We start from the raw sequence: 17,402 nt of genomic DNA, 5'->3' as shown, positions 1-17,402 counted from the left end.
CATTGTCAAGAAATCTTAAGTTAAATCATCTTTAGTTGGAGACTAATTGTTTTTGCTTGAACCAGGCTGCTTTCTGTCACATTTGGAAGTTTGGAGGAAAGGGATGTTTCAGGTTGCATCAGCTACTTTCTGTGGCCTGTTCATGTCCTCCCAGGCAGAGGACAAAAGGGGGGTGATCATGAATGCTTGTGCAAGGAAAGGAGGGAAGGGGAAGGGAAAAAAGGAAGGAGGGAGGGATGGTGGGAGGGAGGCAGGAGATGGGGAAGAGAAGAAAGAAGGAAGGAAATAAATTACATGAAGTGGATCAGCTGTGGAATCTACAGTTAACTGAACATAGAAGTTTTTTAGCTGATTCTAGAAATTTCTGAGACCTTCATCTTTGAAGAAGGGTCTCCAAAACCATCAATAAAAACCTTTCTCAAGTAAAGCTAGGCTTCACCCCCTTGATCACTCATACAAGGATGATATGGCTGACTCATGAAGCAAAATGGCACTTGGACATAGAATGGTAAAGAAATAGCAGGCTGGGTTTTCAAAATCCTTCACATTCCCAGGAAAGGACTGACCCTCAACTGGCTCTTGGGGGATCATCTCTGGGCTCTTGGACTATCTTTATTTTTTTTTCAAGATAGATTTATTTATTTATTTATTTATTTATTTATTTATGCATGCATGCATGCATGCATAGAAGAGCTGGGGTACAAGCCAGAGATGTGGGGGGTGAGAGGATTCACCAGAGCCAGAGCGGGGAGCAGAACAGGCAGACTGACTGATACACATACACTGCTGAGAGGAGCCGCAGGCGAGACAGGAGAGGTCTGCTGTGCCATGTGGGCTCACTGGCCAGCTGGGGAATTGAACACATGTTGCAGATGCTGCCGAATGGCTTCACAGTGCTGTGCTTAGCCCCTTGTACCACCAGGGAGTCCTCTCCTTTGCTGATTTTAGACCATATCCTTTTTCTGTGATCAATTACAATCACCAATATAATAACTTCTCTGAGTTCTAGCATCCTTCTAGTGAATTGTCAAAACTTAGGGGTGTGGGGACCCCTAACAACAGACATCTGTCCCCCTACCCTGAGAAGTGTTGTGAGCCTCCCCATGGAACAGATGAAGCTTGAGTCCCATAGGTGGACTTGTTGGCTCTGAGGTATCCAGCTGTAGGGGCAGGGCACAGACCTATTGTTACAGGTCAGGGAGGGGGCACCCCAGACCCCGCAAACCTGCCTTCTCTAAATGGGCGCTGCTATCTGCTGCATCAACACAAAACATATGAGACTTTAATGAAAAGGAACTTCAATACAATTAGTAAACAATACAGGAAAGGCAAAGAATACAGTTTCTAAATCAAGCACCCAAAGTTACCCATACCCTTGTGGGTATAAGTCCACCTAAGCAGGATTGACCCAGAGCAAGGCCCCAAAGCCTGCCACAAATCTAAAGCATCTTCCAGTGGGGACCTACAGAAAAGGATCAGAAACAACCAGACAAACCTGGGAGAAAAGAGCAAAATCAAAATCAAGACAAAAACTGCCATTGTCAGGGCCTCCCCAGTGGCACAGCAGTTGAGCGCTGGGCTGTGAAGCTGCTCGCAGCCTCTGCAGCGCCAGTTCGATCCCCGGCCACCGGTGAGGGTCCCACATGGCACACAGACCTCTCCTGCCGCCTGCTGCTTCCCTCAGCAGTGTGCTTCGTCAGTCTGCCTGTTCTGCTCCCCTTTCTGGCTCTGGTGGGTTCTCTCACCCTCCCACACTTCTGACTGTACACAGTGCTTGTGTAAATAAATAAATAAATCTTTAAAAAAAAAACAACTGCCATGGTCACCTCCACACGAGTCTCACCCATGTATGTGTCACCCAGTCCACAACCAAAAGGCAAGTGCAGTTTCTTCACGTGTCTCTCGGCTCCATGTGCCTCCTCCAGGTCTCCTGGCTCTCCTTTCTCCTTCCTTCCTTCCTTCCTTCCTCAGTCTCCTCTGCAGCTTCTTCTCCCTGATCAGCTCCACCCTCCTTTTGAGTGGGGCAGGAAACCTGGAACCTCCCCCTTTCCTGGGGACCACCCTGTTACACTATCACCCAGGTGTGTCCTGCTTTTCACACAGAGGGACCAGCTACAAACAGTACTTCCATGGATCTTCATACTCCTGCAAAATTGTGTGTTTCAAAATCCCTGAGGCCCATATGCTCTAATCAACTCAAAAGTGAAGGAGGGCCTCCCTGGTGGCGCTAGGTGTTAAGAACAGCACTATGAAGGTATCTGCAGCCACTGAAGCATGAGTTAGATCCCTGGCCAGCCAGGGAGCTACCCATATGGTGCAGCAGAACTTTCCTGGCTCTCCCACTGCTCCCCTCAGCAGTGTGTTTTGGTAAATCTGCCTGTTCTGCTCCCCACTCCGTTCTCTGGTGAATCCTCTCATCCCCCTGCACCTCTGGCCTGTACCCAGTTCTTGTACACATAAATAAATAAATCTTTAAAGAGTGTAGGTGGGGCCTCCTTGGCGGTGCAAGGGGTTAGGGTGTAGTACTATGAAGCTCTCTGCAGCTGCTACAGCACAAATTCAATCCCTGGCCGAGGAGGTGACCCACATGGTGCAGCAGACCTCTCGTGACTCTCCCACTGCTCCCCTCAGCAGTGTATTTCAGTAGATCTGCCTGTTCTTCCCACTCTGTCTCTGGTGAATCCTCTCACCCCCCACACCTCTGGCCTACACCCCAGTTCTTGTATGCATATGCTGAGGGGAGCAGTAAGCAAGACAGGAGAGGTCTGCCGTGCCATGTGAGTATCTCCCTGGCCTGCTGGGATCAAACTGGTGTTACAGAGGCTGTGGACAGCTTTGCAACACTGAGCTCAACCGCCTACACCACCAGGGAGGCCCTTAGAGACTTTTGGAGGACTCATGGACCCTCCACTCAGAATCCCATTGGAAGTCACTGGGGTGTCAAGTGTAAAGTGGAGAAATGGTTGTTGTCAAACAGCATGAACCACAGTTGCAGTATTCTCTTACCTTCTCCAAGCTTCAGATAATTCACCTGCCAGATGGATCCAAACTACCATATCCACTCTAAAAGGTAGTCATGTATGCTAGGCACTGAGCACAGAGCCTGGTGCATTTTAGGCACTCAACATAAGTGACTTATGACTATTGTCTATTTCTCAGAGAGGTCCAGAGAGAGGAGTCGCCTTTCCCATGGTCATTCTGTTACAGAGCAATCCCTGTATAAAATGGGTTGCCTGACTGTGGGCCCTCACCACGTGCTTAAAGGGGACTTATTAATGCTAAACTGCAGACACACAAAAAAGGTTGATAAAAAAGTTTATTTACAGGGCCTCTGGTGGCGCAAAGGCTTAAGACTCAGCACTATGAAGCTATCTGCAGCCACAGAGTTCGATCCCTGGCTAGGGAGCTACCCACATGGCACAGCAGACCTCTCCTTTCTTGCCTGCTGCTCCCCTCAACAGTGTATTTCAGTCAATCTGCCTGTTCTGCTCCCAACTCTGTCTCTGGTGAATCCTCTCACACACACCCCCCACACCTCTGGCCTGTACCCCAGTTATTGTATGCATAAATAAATCTTTTAAAAAAAGGTTTTATTTACAAGGGAAGGGGAAATGGGGAAGTGAATAACACAGGGAGATAAGTTCATAAATGCATCCTACCCATTTTGCTGACCTGGAATACCAATGACCCACTGTAATGCCAGGATGGGCACAGGGCAGGTTATCTATGATACGAGCAGACGGCGTAGAGTCCTGGAGCCCTCGGTGGCTTTCTCAGGATTTTATTGAGCTTTACATGTAGCACAGCAACCAGGTACACAGCATTCAGGGGTGCCAGGGGCCAGGAGGCCCACAGGCCTCCAAGCCCCTGGCAAGTCTTCACACTGGGCTTCTCTGGTGTTCTTTTTTCCCTCCTCTCTCCTGGCTCTTCTGCCTCTGCTTCTGTTGGCGAATCTCTCAATACTGCTGCCATGACCCACAGAAGTAAACAATATAAGTTATAACAATGTAACAGAATGCAGGTGCCCCATCAGGCAGGGCAATTCTAATGGCAGGAGGGCAGAAAAGCCTGAAAATCATCTACACTAAACGCTCACAGGTGGAAAAACCAAGCTCCTGGGGTGGCCAAGAGAGCAACCCCCAGATGGCCAGTTAATTACTCAAACAGAGACCATAGTTGCTTAACTCTACCCTCAGGTCCTCACAACCTTCCCTTTGGTGATCATGAGATTTGTAGTTCCTAGTGTCTTGATGAAGTGGGGTTGGAGTCCACAAAGCTTGTATGGAGTTTGCTCAGGACATCCTTTCCCCCTAACAATAGAAGGAGCTGGTCAATCCTTAAAGCCAGTTTGTCCCATGTCCTCCATTTGGCTGTCTGACTTTCTCCATCCTCCCCATCCTCTCTTCCAGCTCTTGTGCTCCCCAGCGACCCCATTCCTGCCCTTCCATTACCCTTCCAAGAAGCACATCTTGCTTGCTGTGATACTTGCCAGCCTCCCTGATAAATGACTGGGCACAGACAGTAGGTAGGTAGATGGTCAGCACACTGGGCAAGTGCTGGCCACCTTCCTGTAGAATCAATTGATTGAGGTGAGGTGGATAATCCTGGCATTTCAACCCTGGATTTAGACAGTCACCTTGTTACAGAGCAACCCAATATAAAACGGGTTGCCTGACTGTGGGTCCTCACCATGTGCTTAAAGGGGACTTAAATTGCAGGAACACACAAAAGGTTAACAAAAGGTTTATTTACAAGGGAAGGGGAAATGAGGAAATGAACAACTCAGGAGAAATGAGGGAGATAAATTCTTAAATGCATCCTAACTGTTCCACCAATCTGGAATCCCAAATGAGCTGCCTGGCCAAGAGCATGAGCCAAGAGAGAGACCAAACCTTCCTGGCCAAGAGCATGAGCCAAGAGAAAGACCCCACTAACATGGCTGGTTTTATTTACAAACAGAGAAAATGGCTGCTTAACTCCACCCTTAGGTCCTCGTAACCTCCCTTTGGGGAATCATGGGATTTGTAGTTCCCAGTGTCTTGATGGAGTGGCAGTGGCATCCACAAAGCCTGTATGGAGTTTGCACAGGACATCCTTTTCCCCTAACAACCTCACAGTCTCTCTGAGTCTCATTCACTTCATCCACAATATGGGCTGGTAACTATTGTGAACTATGTTCACTTGACACACATTTCCTGAACACCTACTCCATGTTAAGCCCTAGACTGGGGGTGCTTGTTGAAGAAATATATAGACAAAGACCCAGGTGTCAGTGACAGAGGGGAAGGTAATCAGGAAGGGTCTGAATCAGAAAGATCCATGCCCTCTTGGTGGGTGAATGTTATCTGCCTCAGCCCTCCCAGTCTTTCTTTCCCCATTTGCAAATGGAGATAATTAAGTTCAGGAAAATGTTGCAAGGACTCCAGCATTGCCTTTGGGGTGAGCAGTTAATAGTCAGGTTGGGGGGTGGGAGCGGGAATGGATGGTTGTGCCATCTTGGGCAGAGTGTTGACAAAGGTAAGGAGATTACTAGTGACATTAGAAGGTCCTTTACTGTCACTTTCCATCCTGTAAGGAAAATGAATGAATCAGGCTGTTTTTCACCTTCCACACAGCAGAGAGCCCATAGCTTGAAATGCTGTTTTTCACCATTAGTTCATCTAGTAAACAATGGGAGGGGCCTTGCATTTGTAACCATGTATCCATTGTGTGACTCTGGGCACTTAACAGCATAAAGGGGGTTCAGCAGCAGAGTTGCTCTTTGCCTCTCTCCTGGTACAGGAGCCCCTTTTGATGTTTGCCTGCCTGTGTATAAGGTTCCCTGTTCCAGCATTGAAGGACTGCAAAATCTACCAAAGGCTCTTCCTTTTGTTTGTGAGAACTGATAATGAACCTACCTGGCCTGGGATGGTTGCAGGACTCTTCCCTACCTCAAAATCTTCATCCTGTGACCACCACCTGTGATTAAAGTGAAAAAAGAAAAAAAAGAAGAGGACTCAGGAATTCTCCTCAGATAGGGAGCTCTGGGAGCCTGGTAGGAACTTCCCTGGGTAAGCCAGGGCTAGTCCCCAGCCACAGTTTCCCCACCTGTAAAGGGAGAAATTGATAAAAAGGCAAAGTTGGGCCTCCCTGGCGGTGCAAGGGGTTAAGCACAGCATTGTCAAGGTAACTGCAGCCTCTGTAGCAGGAGTTCCATCTCCAGCCCGCCAGGTAGCTACCCACATGGCGCAGTATACCTCTTCTGTCTCGCCCACTGCTCCCCTCAGCAATGTATTTCGGTCAGTCTGCCTGTTCTGTTTCCCACTCTGTCTCTGATGAATCCGCTCACCCTCCACACCTCTGGCATGTACCCCAGTTCTTGTATGCATAAATCAATCAAAAAAAAAAAAAAAAGGCAGGGCCTCCCCGGTGGTGCAGCGGGTTGAGCGCAGCACTGTGAAGCTGTCCACAGCCTCTGCAGCGTGGGCTCAGTTCCCAGCTGGCCAGGGAGAAACCCACATGGTGCAGCAGACCTCTCCCGCTTCGCCCCCTGCTCCCCTCAGCAATGTTTTCGGTCTGTCTGCCTGTTCTGCTCTCCACTCTGTCTCTAGTGCATTCTCTCATCCTCTCGCACCTCTGGCCTGTACCCCAGTTCTTGTATAAATAAATAAATCTTAAAAAAGTAAGGCAAAGCCCATGTGGAAAAGTCCGACTGTTCCTCAAAGGTGAAACAGTTAACCATATGACCCAGCAACCTCATTCCCAATTGGAGACCCAAGAGAAGGGAAAGTATGTGTCCATACAAACTACTGTACATGAATGTTCACAGCAGCACTATACATGATAGTGAAAAAGTGGAAACAGCCTAAATGTCCATCAACAGGTGGGTGGATGAAAAAAAAGTTCATTGTGCAATGGAGTATTACATAGTTGTAGAAAGGAATGAGTCACTGACACATGGATGAATTTTGATAACATGATGCTGAATGAGAGAAGTCAGACACATTGATACGAAATGTCCAGAATAAGAAAATGCATAGGGGGCCTCCCTGGTGGTGCAAGGGGTTAAGTCTCAGCACTATGAAGCTGTAGGCATGGCTGCCTGAGTTTGATCCCCGGTCAGGGAGCTGACCCACATGGTGCAGCAGACCTCTCCTGTCTCACCTGCTGCTCCCCTCAGCAGTGTATTTCAGTAACTCTGCCTATTCTGCTCTCCACTCTGTCTCTGGTAAATCCTCTCACCTTGCTCCCCCCACCCCCAGCTTCTGGCCTATACCTCAGCTCTGGTATGCATAAATAAATAACTCTTAAAAAAAAAAAAAAACCAGAAAATGCATAGACACAGAAAGTAGGTTAGTGATTGGGGTGGGCGGGGGTGAGGAAGTGGGGAGGCCTGCGGAGTGACTGCTTAGTGTTTTGAGTTTTTCCTTTTGGGGTGATGAAATTGTTTCTGCTAGCTACCAGTAGCAGTTTTGAATGTACTTTAAATGGGTTAATTTATGCTATGTGAAATGTTTCTTAAATAGGGGCGGTGGACAATCACTGTCAACCCTTGTTGATATAAGATTTTATTCTATTAAAAGTCTACTCCGTCAGGAGCAATGTTTATGGACACCGCCCCCCGCCCCCCGCCCCCCCACCACCAGCAGCCCAGGTGAGAATGCCATTCGCCAACCTAAGGGACACCCGACGAACCCAGCCCAGCAGCCAACGCGCGGTGGTTTGCATAGGCACGCCCTCACACGGAAGCAGCCAGCCCCGCCCACCACGTGTTTGGCGTTGGGCCCGCCCCCTCCACGCCCTCGCTGCAACTCCTGCAGAAGCCGAAGACGGAAGTCTTGACGATATCTCATAAATAATATATCACGTCAGAGGCCCTTGAGGCGGGGCTTTGGCGAGCCAGGCTGAGTCAGAGATATGAATAATACATATAGAGGCGGGACCTAGACGGGAGCGCGTGTCGGGGCGGAGTCCGGGCACGGAAGTGGCCACCTCTGAGGGCCTTGGGAGGTCGCGGGGGGGCGCGGGGAGGGGAGAGAGACTTCCACTCTCAAGAATATGAATAACGCCGGGCTAGTAGGGGGCGTGACAAGCCACGTCTTATGAATAATGCAGCACGTCGGCGGGGAGCGACGCCGCGCCACACTGGATGCAGAGGGGGCGTGGCCATCACGTCTCATGAATAATGCAGCACGTCAGCGGGCGGCGGGGCGGGGCGGGGCGGGGCTGGGCCGGCGCTTCGGTGCTGGAGCCGAGGAGGGGGGGCGGGGAACGATGGTCGCAAGATGGCGGCGCTGAAGGAGGCTCGGAGTTACGGGCTGTCGTGCGGGCGGGTCAGCGACGGCAGCAGAGTGTCGGTGTTCCACGTGAAGCTCACCGACAGCGCCTTAAGGGCCTTCGAGAGCTATCGCGCCAGCCAGGTGAGCCGTCGGGGTCAGGGTCCAGGGACCGGCCTCACGCGCCCCCACCTCTGTGTCCGGGCCGGGGGAGTCGCGGGGCTGTAGTGCCGGAGTTGGCGGGGCGCGGTGTGGGTGGGCGCCTGTTTGACTCAGAACGCAGACGGCCGCGTCTCCTGTCGGCTGCGAGAGGCGACCCCGAGACGGCCGAGGGGCCCCAAGTTGCGCGTCCGGCTCAGGGGCGTCCGTGTTGGCATCTGGGACCTTCGGAGGCTGACCTGGCGTCCCTGGCACCTGGACAGGAACCGGTCAGCTTACCTGGGATGGGGGAAGGTGTGGTAGCGGTGTTCGCGCCTCGGTGGGGGGAGGGAGTTTGGGTCTGCTTCTTAATCCTCCTTAGGGTGGTGGTGGGGTGACTGTCCGGACACCTGTGGGGGCCTTGTTCCCCACCTGTGTCTGCGCTGGGTGACTCTCTTGGATTCTTTCTTCCATTTGGTCTTCCTCTTGGTTCCTGAGAAGGGGTGTTTTGGCAGGAACTGACAGCTTGTTCCCAACTGCCGGCCTCCCTTTCCCAGGTGACCCTATTTCCACCTTTGGAGAGTGGAGGTTTTTTGGGGGTGAGGGGGGTGCTGCTTTTCTCCAGGTTCATGTGCCTGGGGTGGGGAGGGCTCTGGCACGGTGCCCTTCCCAGACCCGGAGCCCTTGGTGGACATCAGGAAGGGTGTTCTTACCACTGCACCTGGCTACTGACTCAAACTTCTCAAGGGCCAATTTGGGCCCATCTGGGGAAGTGGGAGGTGTTTCAGTTCTGCCACCTGTAATGGGGTCGGGGGGAGGAAGGCCTGCTGTGTACTTTTTTTCAGGCCTGACTTTGGGCACATCTGGGGCCCTGGTCAGAACGCTGCTTCCCATTTCTGTTTATGTCATGGCGCCCTCCCCCTGTGATGGGACAGAAGTTGCAGGTGCCTAGTGGTCAAGTCCTGGGGGGAAGTGGTTTGGGAGCTTGTTTCCTGCTTGCCTCAGGGGAGTCTGGTGTCAGGCTCGGGAAGGCCCAGTCTGTGTGTGTGTGTGTGTGTGTGTATGTGTGTGTGTGTGTTTGTGTTTATGTATACCAGGGATGGGGGGGCCTGGGGCGGTGAGGAGAGAGACTAACGAGGAAGGAATGTGGTTTCTTCCTGCCCTGGACTTGTTCAGCACCATTAGCTAAGCCGGGAATTTCTTCCCCTGTTTGGTTCCCACCACTTTCTGCGTGCCTACCCTTCTAAGCTTCTTCCTACCATTTTGGGCTGTTTTCTTTCTGTGCAGGTGTCTATTTCTCACTCATGGAATAGGGCCCTCACCTTTTTTTGAAGACTCAAGTTCCACTTTGTCCAATGTCTCCCCCAAGATGAAGTGAAGGTAACCCTGCAGGTGAGGGGGCCTGAGGTGAGGGTCTCCTTTTCTGGTGGATTCCAGCCCTGAGTCTTTTTCCCTGAGTGATTCTTCCTTGTTGTGCAGGAAGGCAGGCTTTCCTAGAAACAGCTGGGGGAGAGCTCCTGAGTCATGTAAATGAGGTGAACTTGGTACCTGGTCACGCCTTCCTGCCTGCTGCCCTCACTTGATCCAGCTGTCAGGAAGGCCTGTCCGTAAGTCCACCTTATGCTGTCATGCTGCTATATTTAATTTGGGTGTTGGTTACATCCCCTAACTAAGCTGGCTCTTCCTCATGTGGGAATGAAGGTAGAGCAGCAGAGTTGAGACTATCCCATGCCAGCTGCGTAGTTAGTATTGACTAGCCAGGACTCCTTGAAGAATTTTTCCAGGCTATTTGATGCACGTTGATTGGTCAGCCTGAATTTTGGGGGTGACCCAAATTTGTGTTTTTCTCAGAACCTGACTGGTAATTTAAGGTACTTGGCAGTTTTTGTAATCTTCCCTATTGGGTTGTGTGGTGGACAGAGTTAAAACTGGGGCAACTTAGGTGCACTGGCTGCTTTTGGGTGGTGGGCATGGGAAAGGTTGCTGAATAACTCCTTTGTGCCAATAGCAACTTGTGGAGCGGGTTTCATTAGTATTTTTTTAATTGCAAAAGGGGCACTTACAAATTCAGATGTGGAACAGAACTTCTCATGAAATGTTCTGCTGCTATAATAAGCATGAGATCTGGCTGTTGGAGCAGTCTGGGTAGAACTACCCACTGTTTTTTCCTCCAGAGGGTCCTCATATCTGAGCTGCCTTTGTGCAGGCCTGGTGGCCAGCCTGGAAGAGCTGAAAAGTAAAACTGTAGCGCTATATCGTTTTTGTTTTCTTTTGAGTTATAAATGAAGCTTATTGTCATTTTTAAAATTTTTTTTATTTTTTAAAGATTCATTTATTTATGCATACAAGAGCTGGGGTACAGACCAGAGGTGTGGGGGGTGAGAGGATTCACCAGAGACAGAGAGGGGAGCAGAACAGGCAGATTGACTGAAATACACTGCTGAGGGGAGCAGCGGGAGAGACAGGAGAGGTCTGCTGTGCCATGTGGGTTGCTCCCTGGCCGGGATCAAACTCGTGCTGCAGAGGCTGCAAATTGCTTCATATTGCAGTGCTTAATCCCTTGCACCACAGGGAGGCCCCCCCCTTTTTTTTTTTTAAGATCTTCACTTTGTGCTCCAAGTGATTTCTCCTTGAATATGCAAATTCAAGGGAGTCCTGGTAGCCTCTCCTGGGGCTGTGATGGCTTTCTTCCAGGAGCGGACAGAGGAAGTGTGTATGTCTTCCAAGATCTTAGCCCAAGCCTCCCGGAGAGGTATCTGTGACCATTCTGAGAAAGTGACCCTCCCTGTGGCACTTACTGGCTTTACCACCTTGGATTTGGTGGGTTCTGTTGCTAGACTGTTCTCCTAGACTATGAACTGTTTGGACAGGAGTATGTTGCTGTTCAGGAAAAACTGAGGCCCAGGGAGGGCCCAAGAACCTGGTGCTTGGAGCCTATCTGGGTTTAAATCTTGATTTTCTTGTTTGAGACTTGGTCAGGGCTGAACACCCTCTTCCCTGCCAGTCCTGATTCTCCTCCTCTCAGGAATATGCTGTCCCAGTGGCCTGTCTTCTCTCAGCTCTATTCCTCTTCCTAGGGCCTGGGGTCCTGTGTAGCCCTCAGCCTTGTGCTTTTAGCCTTTGGTGCTGGTCCCCACCTGGAGGTGGTGTGGTCTCTGTAGAAGACAGGGGGCCTGGGCTCCTGCATCTGTAGAGTCTAAAGGAGTGACTGGTCTACAGGCCCTTGCTTGGGGGCTGTGCGTCCATGAGTGAGCACGATGGACTCCTAGTGACATAAACTGACATTCTAGAGGTAGAAAACAGATAAGAAATAGGTTGGTACAGAAATCAGCCTGAGAACCCATCAGGATCAGTGTCAGGAAGAAAATAAAATGAATAGTGTAATGATGGGGGAATGTGATGACAGAGGGACATGTGATGATTGGGGGGATGTGAATTTTGGGGGAGTATGACGATGGTTCTTCTGAAAGGATAATGATTGGGAGGTGCCAGATCCAAGGTCATCTGGTAAGGAGTCTTGTGGGGAGCAAGGAGGTTCTAGCTCGTCACATGCACAGGCCTGGAGACGTGATGGGTTGGGGAAAGTGTGGGGGTAGCTGTTCTGGACCCATGCTGCACAGGTGGTGGTTGTGTGGGTCTGGGCACATAACAGTGGAGCTTTAATTTAGTCCCTGTTCCTTCCCACCAATCATAGACTCTTCCTGGGGAGTATGCTTCCTGGCCCCAAGCAGGGTAACCTCTTGCTAGCCATATGGACTATTTGGCACCGTCCTTTGTTGGGACCAGACCCTTGTGAGCCCTTTCTCCAGCACATGTCATTCTCTTGACACCTTTGGCTAGAAGGCTGTTTGTTGAGGACAAACAGTTGAGGCTCTGAGGGGCAGTATTGTTGGCCCAGGATGCTTCTTGAGTTGGGAGGGATTTGGAGTCCCCAGGACACAGCTCAGAGGGGATCCCACTGTGGGCTGGAGTTCCCATTACACATTAATGTTCTAGACTCCTGTGAATCTTGTTGACATGAGTGGCCCTTTTATTATTATTTAAAAAATTTATTTATGCATATAAAAACTGGGGTACAGGCCAGAGGTGTGGGAGGTGAGAGGATTCACCAGAGACAGAGTGGGGAACAGAACAGTCAGATCGACCAAAGTACACTGCTGAGGGGAGCAGTGGGTGAGTCAGGAGAGGTCTGCCGCACCATGTTGGTATCTCCCTGGCCTGGGATTGAACTCGTGCTGCAGTGGCTGCAGACATCTTCATAGGCTGCATCTTAACCCCTTGCACCACCAGGGAGCCCCCATTATTATTATTTTTGAAAGATTTATTTATTTATGCATACAAGAACTAGGGTATAGGCCAGAGGTGAGGGAGAGGTAAGAGGATCCTCTAGAGACAGTGGGGAGCAGAACAGGCAGATCTACTGAAAGACACTGCTGAGGGGAGCTGTAGGAGAGATAGGAGAGGCTGTTGTCATGTGGATTAGCTGATCAAGCTAGTGCTGCAGTGACTGCCAACAACTTGATAGTGCTGAGACTTAACCCCTTGCACCACCAGGGAGGATGAGTGGCCCTTTTAATTTCTGAAGTTGCTGGCTGTGCCTTTCCCAGAGAAAGCCTAAAGGTGCCTACGATCAGCTTCTGTGGACCATGTGTGTGCATGAGTGCCTCCCCATTCACCCTTTCCACTCTCCTCCCCTGCTTCTGTCTCTCAGTTCTGAGCCTGGCAAAGACTCTGGGAATTACCTTAGGAATCTCTGGAACTGGGCTGGAATGTGTGTGTGGCGCCAAGTCTGTCACCTCTGAAGGGCTGTGGGTGGGCTGGGCATTGGGGTTGGGGTGGACTGACCCACGGGAAATAGGAGCCTGGTCCCCTGTCTCCTGCCTGCTGCCTGTAGGGTTCAGTCTGCTTGTGTAATATAAGGTGGGTGCTGATGGTTCTGGAGTAGGGTGTGCCTTTCCAGACGGCGCATGTTTCATGGCATGAAGAACCTGGGGTGTGGGGATTGTTGGCAGTGAGGCTGCATGTGAGGCACACAGCCAGTGTGACCCTTGACTTGGGCTTCTGGCTGCATTTCCCTTTGCCAAGGTGATTGTGTGTAAACAGCAGGCTGCGTGCGGAAACCCACCCTCTGTTGACTCATCTTGAGGCCAGAGTTCATCACCTTTGAAGCGGTTTTGACATCAGACCCAGATTGTGACATCTTTGTGGAGTCCTTGGAAAATAAGCTGTTTCTCCTGTACCACATCCTTGGGCCAGAGCAGATCCTGGTTCTGGAAAATCGCCTCTCCTGTGGCAGTAGCACAGCTAGCATGATGGCCTCTCCTGGATCTTCATTTTAGCACCCTTCCCCAATCCCCCCATCCGCCTTTATGAGTTTTTCCTTAGTCTGTGGCTGATAGGGTTTGGATTGTCTGAGAGCCACCTCCAGTGATGTGGGACTGCTTTGCGGTCACCCAGAGCCCAAAGGGACACTTTTGAAAACCATCCTCCTGACAACCTCTAACCTGTAAGTGTAGTGAGTGACAGAGCCATGAAGTGTGGCTGTCTTGTCACTTTTTTTTTTTTTTTAGGGACTCTCGCTGGCGGCCGGAGAACGAACCGGCGCTACAGAGGCTTCAGGCAGCCTCGCAGCCCAGCGCTCAACCACTGCACCACCAGGGGAGGCCCTGTCTTGTCACTTTTTAATTAAAAAAAGCTGGTGTCCCTGTTAGCCTCACAGAGGGGAGACTTCCTATACCCACCAAGTGGCTGTATGGAAATCTGAGACTGATTATTTCCTTGGGGCGGGAGGAGTTTACCTTGAGGAGTGGGAGCTATGCTTATTTGTGAAATTCTTGGGGTCACTGATTCTTGTTTAAAAGTGGTGTGTGTGAAAGTTTGATTTTTACTGTAAAAGTGGCACAGCTCAGTGTGGAAACTTGCAGAATACCTGAATCCCTGTCCTGTGGTCCCAGGCTGTTGTGCCTTCGTGCCTTCCTGTCATGTCATCTTCCCATGTAGCCCTAGCTCTCACTCTTTCCAACACTGTAAAGGTCTGATTTTTATCCTGAGAGTAAGTTTTATTTCTTAGTGGCTGTGTCTTCTGTGCAGCGCATACCTTAAGAAGTCAGTGTTCTTTGTGCACCTTGTGTTCTGGGCACACACTGATCCCAAGGATTCCTGGTGCCAGTCCCCTGCTGAGGACTGTATTTTGGGAATGGGGCATGAGGCTGCAGGTGCGATCACTGTATGTGTTATAAGTTGAATTCAAGCCTGGGGATGAAGTTAGGACTGTTGGGTAGAAGGTTGCAGAGGCTGGAGGAGACCAGGGATAGGGGCTCTGAGGGTGTGATCTCGGGTGTTTGGGGCGTGGGCGTGGGGAATGGGAAGTATTTGGGAGCCTGGTTCAGAAAGTGGACATTCACAGTCTTTCCTGTTTGGGGGGTTACAGTGGGACTGTTTTTACTTGCTTGGCTTACTTCTCAATTTTGAGCTGTGTTTGTAGGAGTCAGGTTATGTGGAGCTTGAAGAGATGCTGATGGTTACCCTTGGAATTACTTTTCAGTGGGAGGAGAGATGACTGCAGCCATCAGAGAGCTGTGACAGGTTCACGGGTGGTGTTGGGCACATGTCCTTGCCCTTGACATTGGCATTGTAGGTGAGGTGGATGGCATTGTAGGTGAGGTGGATGGCATTGGCATACCGCCTTGGTGATGCTGGCTGCACAGCTCAGGTCTTTTTAGGTTGCTACCTTTGTCCCTAGGGGTGTATGTCTTGGTTCTTACAGTTTGAGGTGGTTGTGAAGGGACAAGGTGGCTCAGGGAGCTACAGACTTTTTGTTTCTTGGATTGTATTCTTTGCTTGGGGCAGTGAGATGACAGGTTTCCCTTATTGTGCTGGTGCTGGTGTCAAGTAGTTACTGGGCCTGGGGGAGCTGCGGCTGGGGTTGATGGAGAGCAGTGACCCCAGGCAAATGCACAGAAGAAAGTGTGGGCTGATAACCTCTTGACCTTTCCTGATTCCCAAGTTCCAGATGCCCCCCAAAACAGGCATCCCTGGTGTAGCTGAGCCCACCATTGACTGCCTTTGAGATGTGATGAGTTGTCCTGGATGTTCTCTTAGCTTTTCTTCAGATGGGGAGCCTAAGGCTTGGTGAAGGGGCCAACTTCCCCATGTGTCTCTCTTTCTCTGGGGCTGTGCCAAACCTGTTGGCTAGTGTCAGCTCCTCATTGTTGATCTTGCTGCCCCTATGTCCATACATCTTCATTCTGAGGGTGGGTGTTTTAACAACGGAGGATGCTGAGGCTGTCATGCTGGGCTCAGGTCGGCTGACTCTAGCACACATCTACTGACACCCTGGGAGCCTGATCTGCTGGCTCTTGCTCTTGCCTCAGTTTCCTGGTGAACCTGTGCTCACAGAGCTTTCCAGGGTGCCCAGATGCCAGATGACGGAACTATGTGGGTGCTAACTGCCCCTTCCCCTTTGTGAGTGTCTCGTGAAATCAACCTGAGAATGGGAAGTCCTTGGGAGTAAGGATTTATTACTACTGTTAAAGATTTCTTTTTTTAAATAAATAAAGAAATGACGTTCTGCAGTTTCCTCAGCAGCTTTCTTTCTGCAGAGGCCCTGCACTGTGTTGGAGGAAACTGGACCCTCCCATCTATCCTCCTTCCTTACCCCTTGAGCAACATGGTGGTGATGGTAGCATTTGGTGGTGGAGTGGGCAGCATTTAGATGGAGCCCAGGAAGGAGGGAAGTGCTGATCTATGGGATGACTGTGCTGAGCCCTCCCAGAAGGTAGCTGCTGTGCTGGGGTGTGAACATTGAGTCTTGCCTTCAGGGGCATCCACATGAGGATAGCCTCCAGGGATTAAATCCCTTTCTGTTCCAGAATTCTGGTCCTGGGGTGTGAAGTGGGGTTTCTCTCCCCTTTGACTTCTAGCCCAGGTATGCTGGGCCCTGGCCAAGGTCTGTGAGGAATGATGGGCTGTCGCCTGCTATATCTCTCCTTATGCCCCTGGCCTCTTTCTGGGCAGAAACAGCAAGTCATGGTGGCAAGGGGCCAGAGGAGTCCCAGGCCACTGCTGCCCAAGTAGGCACATGCATGTGACTGTGGTACCCTGTTTATCAGACTGATTGGTATCTGCACTGTGCTATGTATAGGGTGGTGGTAAGCAGTTTTGCCAGGCCTTGCCTCCTGGCTTCCACAGCGCTGTGGGGGAGACCACCTTAAAACATGGTAGGGGTGTCCACTAGAGGCAAGGCAGGTGGAATACGTGGGATGATGCCGAGGTTGCTGATGTCTGTGTGAGATCCCTGAACGAGATCTGAGAGCGCAGTCTAGGGAGGGAGGTAGGCTGTGGTGGTCAAGGGCCTGGTCTGGGAACGGGTTAATTCGGTCATCCAGGGAAGCCCGGACTAGGTGGCTATAACTGCTTTGCCCTGTGTGATGTAGACAGCTCACAGCCCTTCCCAGGACCAGCGTGAGCATCATCTCCATGCTGCTTGTATCCACTTAAGGACATCCCCCTGCTGAGTGGGTCTGTGATCAGGGGACCTTGAGAGTGCTGAGACCAATTAAGACCAGTCTTTACCTGGAACTTCTTCAAACCTCTATGGTTTTAAAATTAATTATAAATAACATGAGATTTACCTTCTTAATCATTTTTAAGTGCATAGATCTGTGGCATTAAGCACAGTGACATCTTACGTGACCATCACTACCATCCATCTAGCTCCAGATCTTTTTCTTTCCTTTTTTAAATTTTATTTTTATTATTTTTTAAAGATTTATTTATTTATGCGTACAAGAATGGGGTTACAGGCCAGAGGTGGTGGGGGTAGGGGGAGAGGATTCACCAGAGACAGAGTGGGGAACAGAACAGGCAGATTGACTGAAGCACACTGCTGAGGGGAGCAGCGAGACAGGAGAGGTCTGCTGCACCATGTGGGTTAGCTCCCTGGCGGGGTATCTAACTCTGGCTGGCAATAGCTTGATAGTGCTGAGACTTTAACCCTTGCACCACCAG

General features: G+C 50.6%; 1 protein-coding gene across 1 annotated transcript in view; it reads left to right on the top strand.

Moving 5' to 3' along the window:
- Positions 1–8,164: 8,164 nt before the first annotated feature.
- The window catches only part of ELL (elongation factor for RNA polymerase II), a gene marked incomplete at its 3' end in the record, with an annotated part of 59,975 nt that continues 50,737 nt past the window's right edge, over positions 8,165–17,402 (top strand). Inside the window, exon 1 of the mRNA XM_084249095.1 lies at positions 8,165–8,399. Within this exon, the coding sequence (XP_084105221.1) occupies positions 8,265–8,399 (135 nt within the window). The 5' untranslated portion in view covers positions 8,165–8,264. The remainder of the gene's footprint in view (positions 8,400–17,402) is intronic.

The sequence above is a fragment of the Talpa europaea genome, assembly GCF_964194135.1.
Source record: "Talpa europaea genome assembly, chromosome: 12".
In the NCBI taxonomy this organism is placed as follows: Eukaryota; Metazoa; Chordata; class Mammalia; order Eulipotyphla; family Talpidae; genus Talpa; species Talpa europaea.
This window is presented reverse-complemented; position numbering and strand designations above follow the sequence as displayed.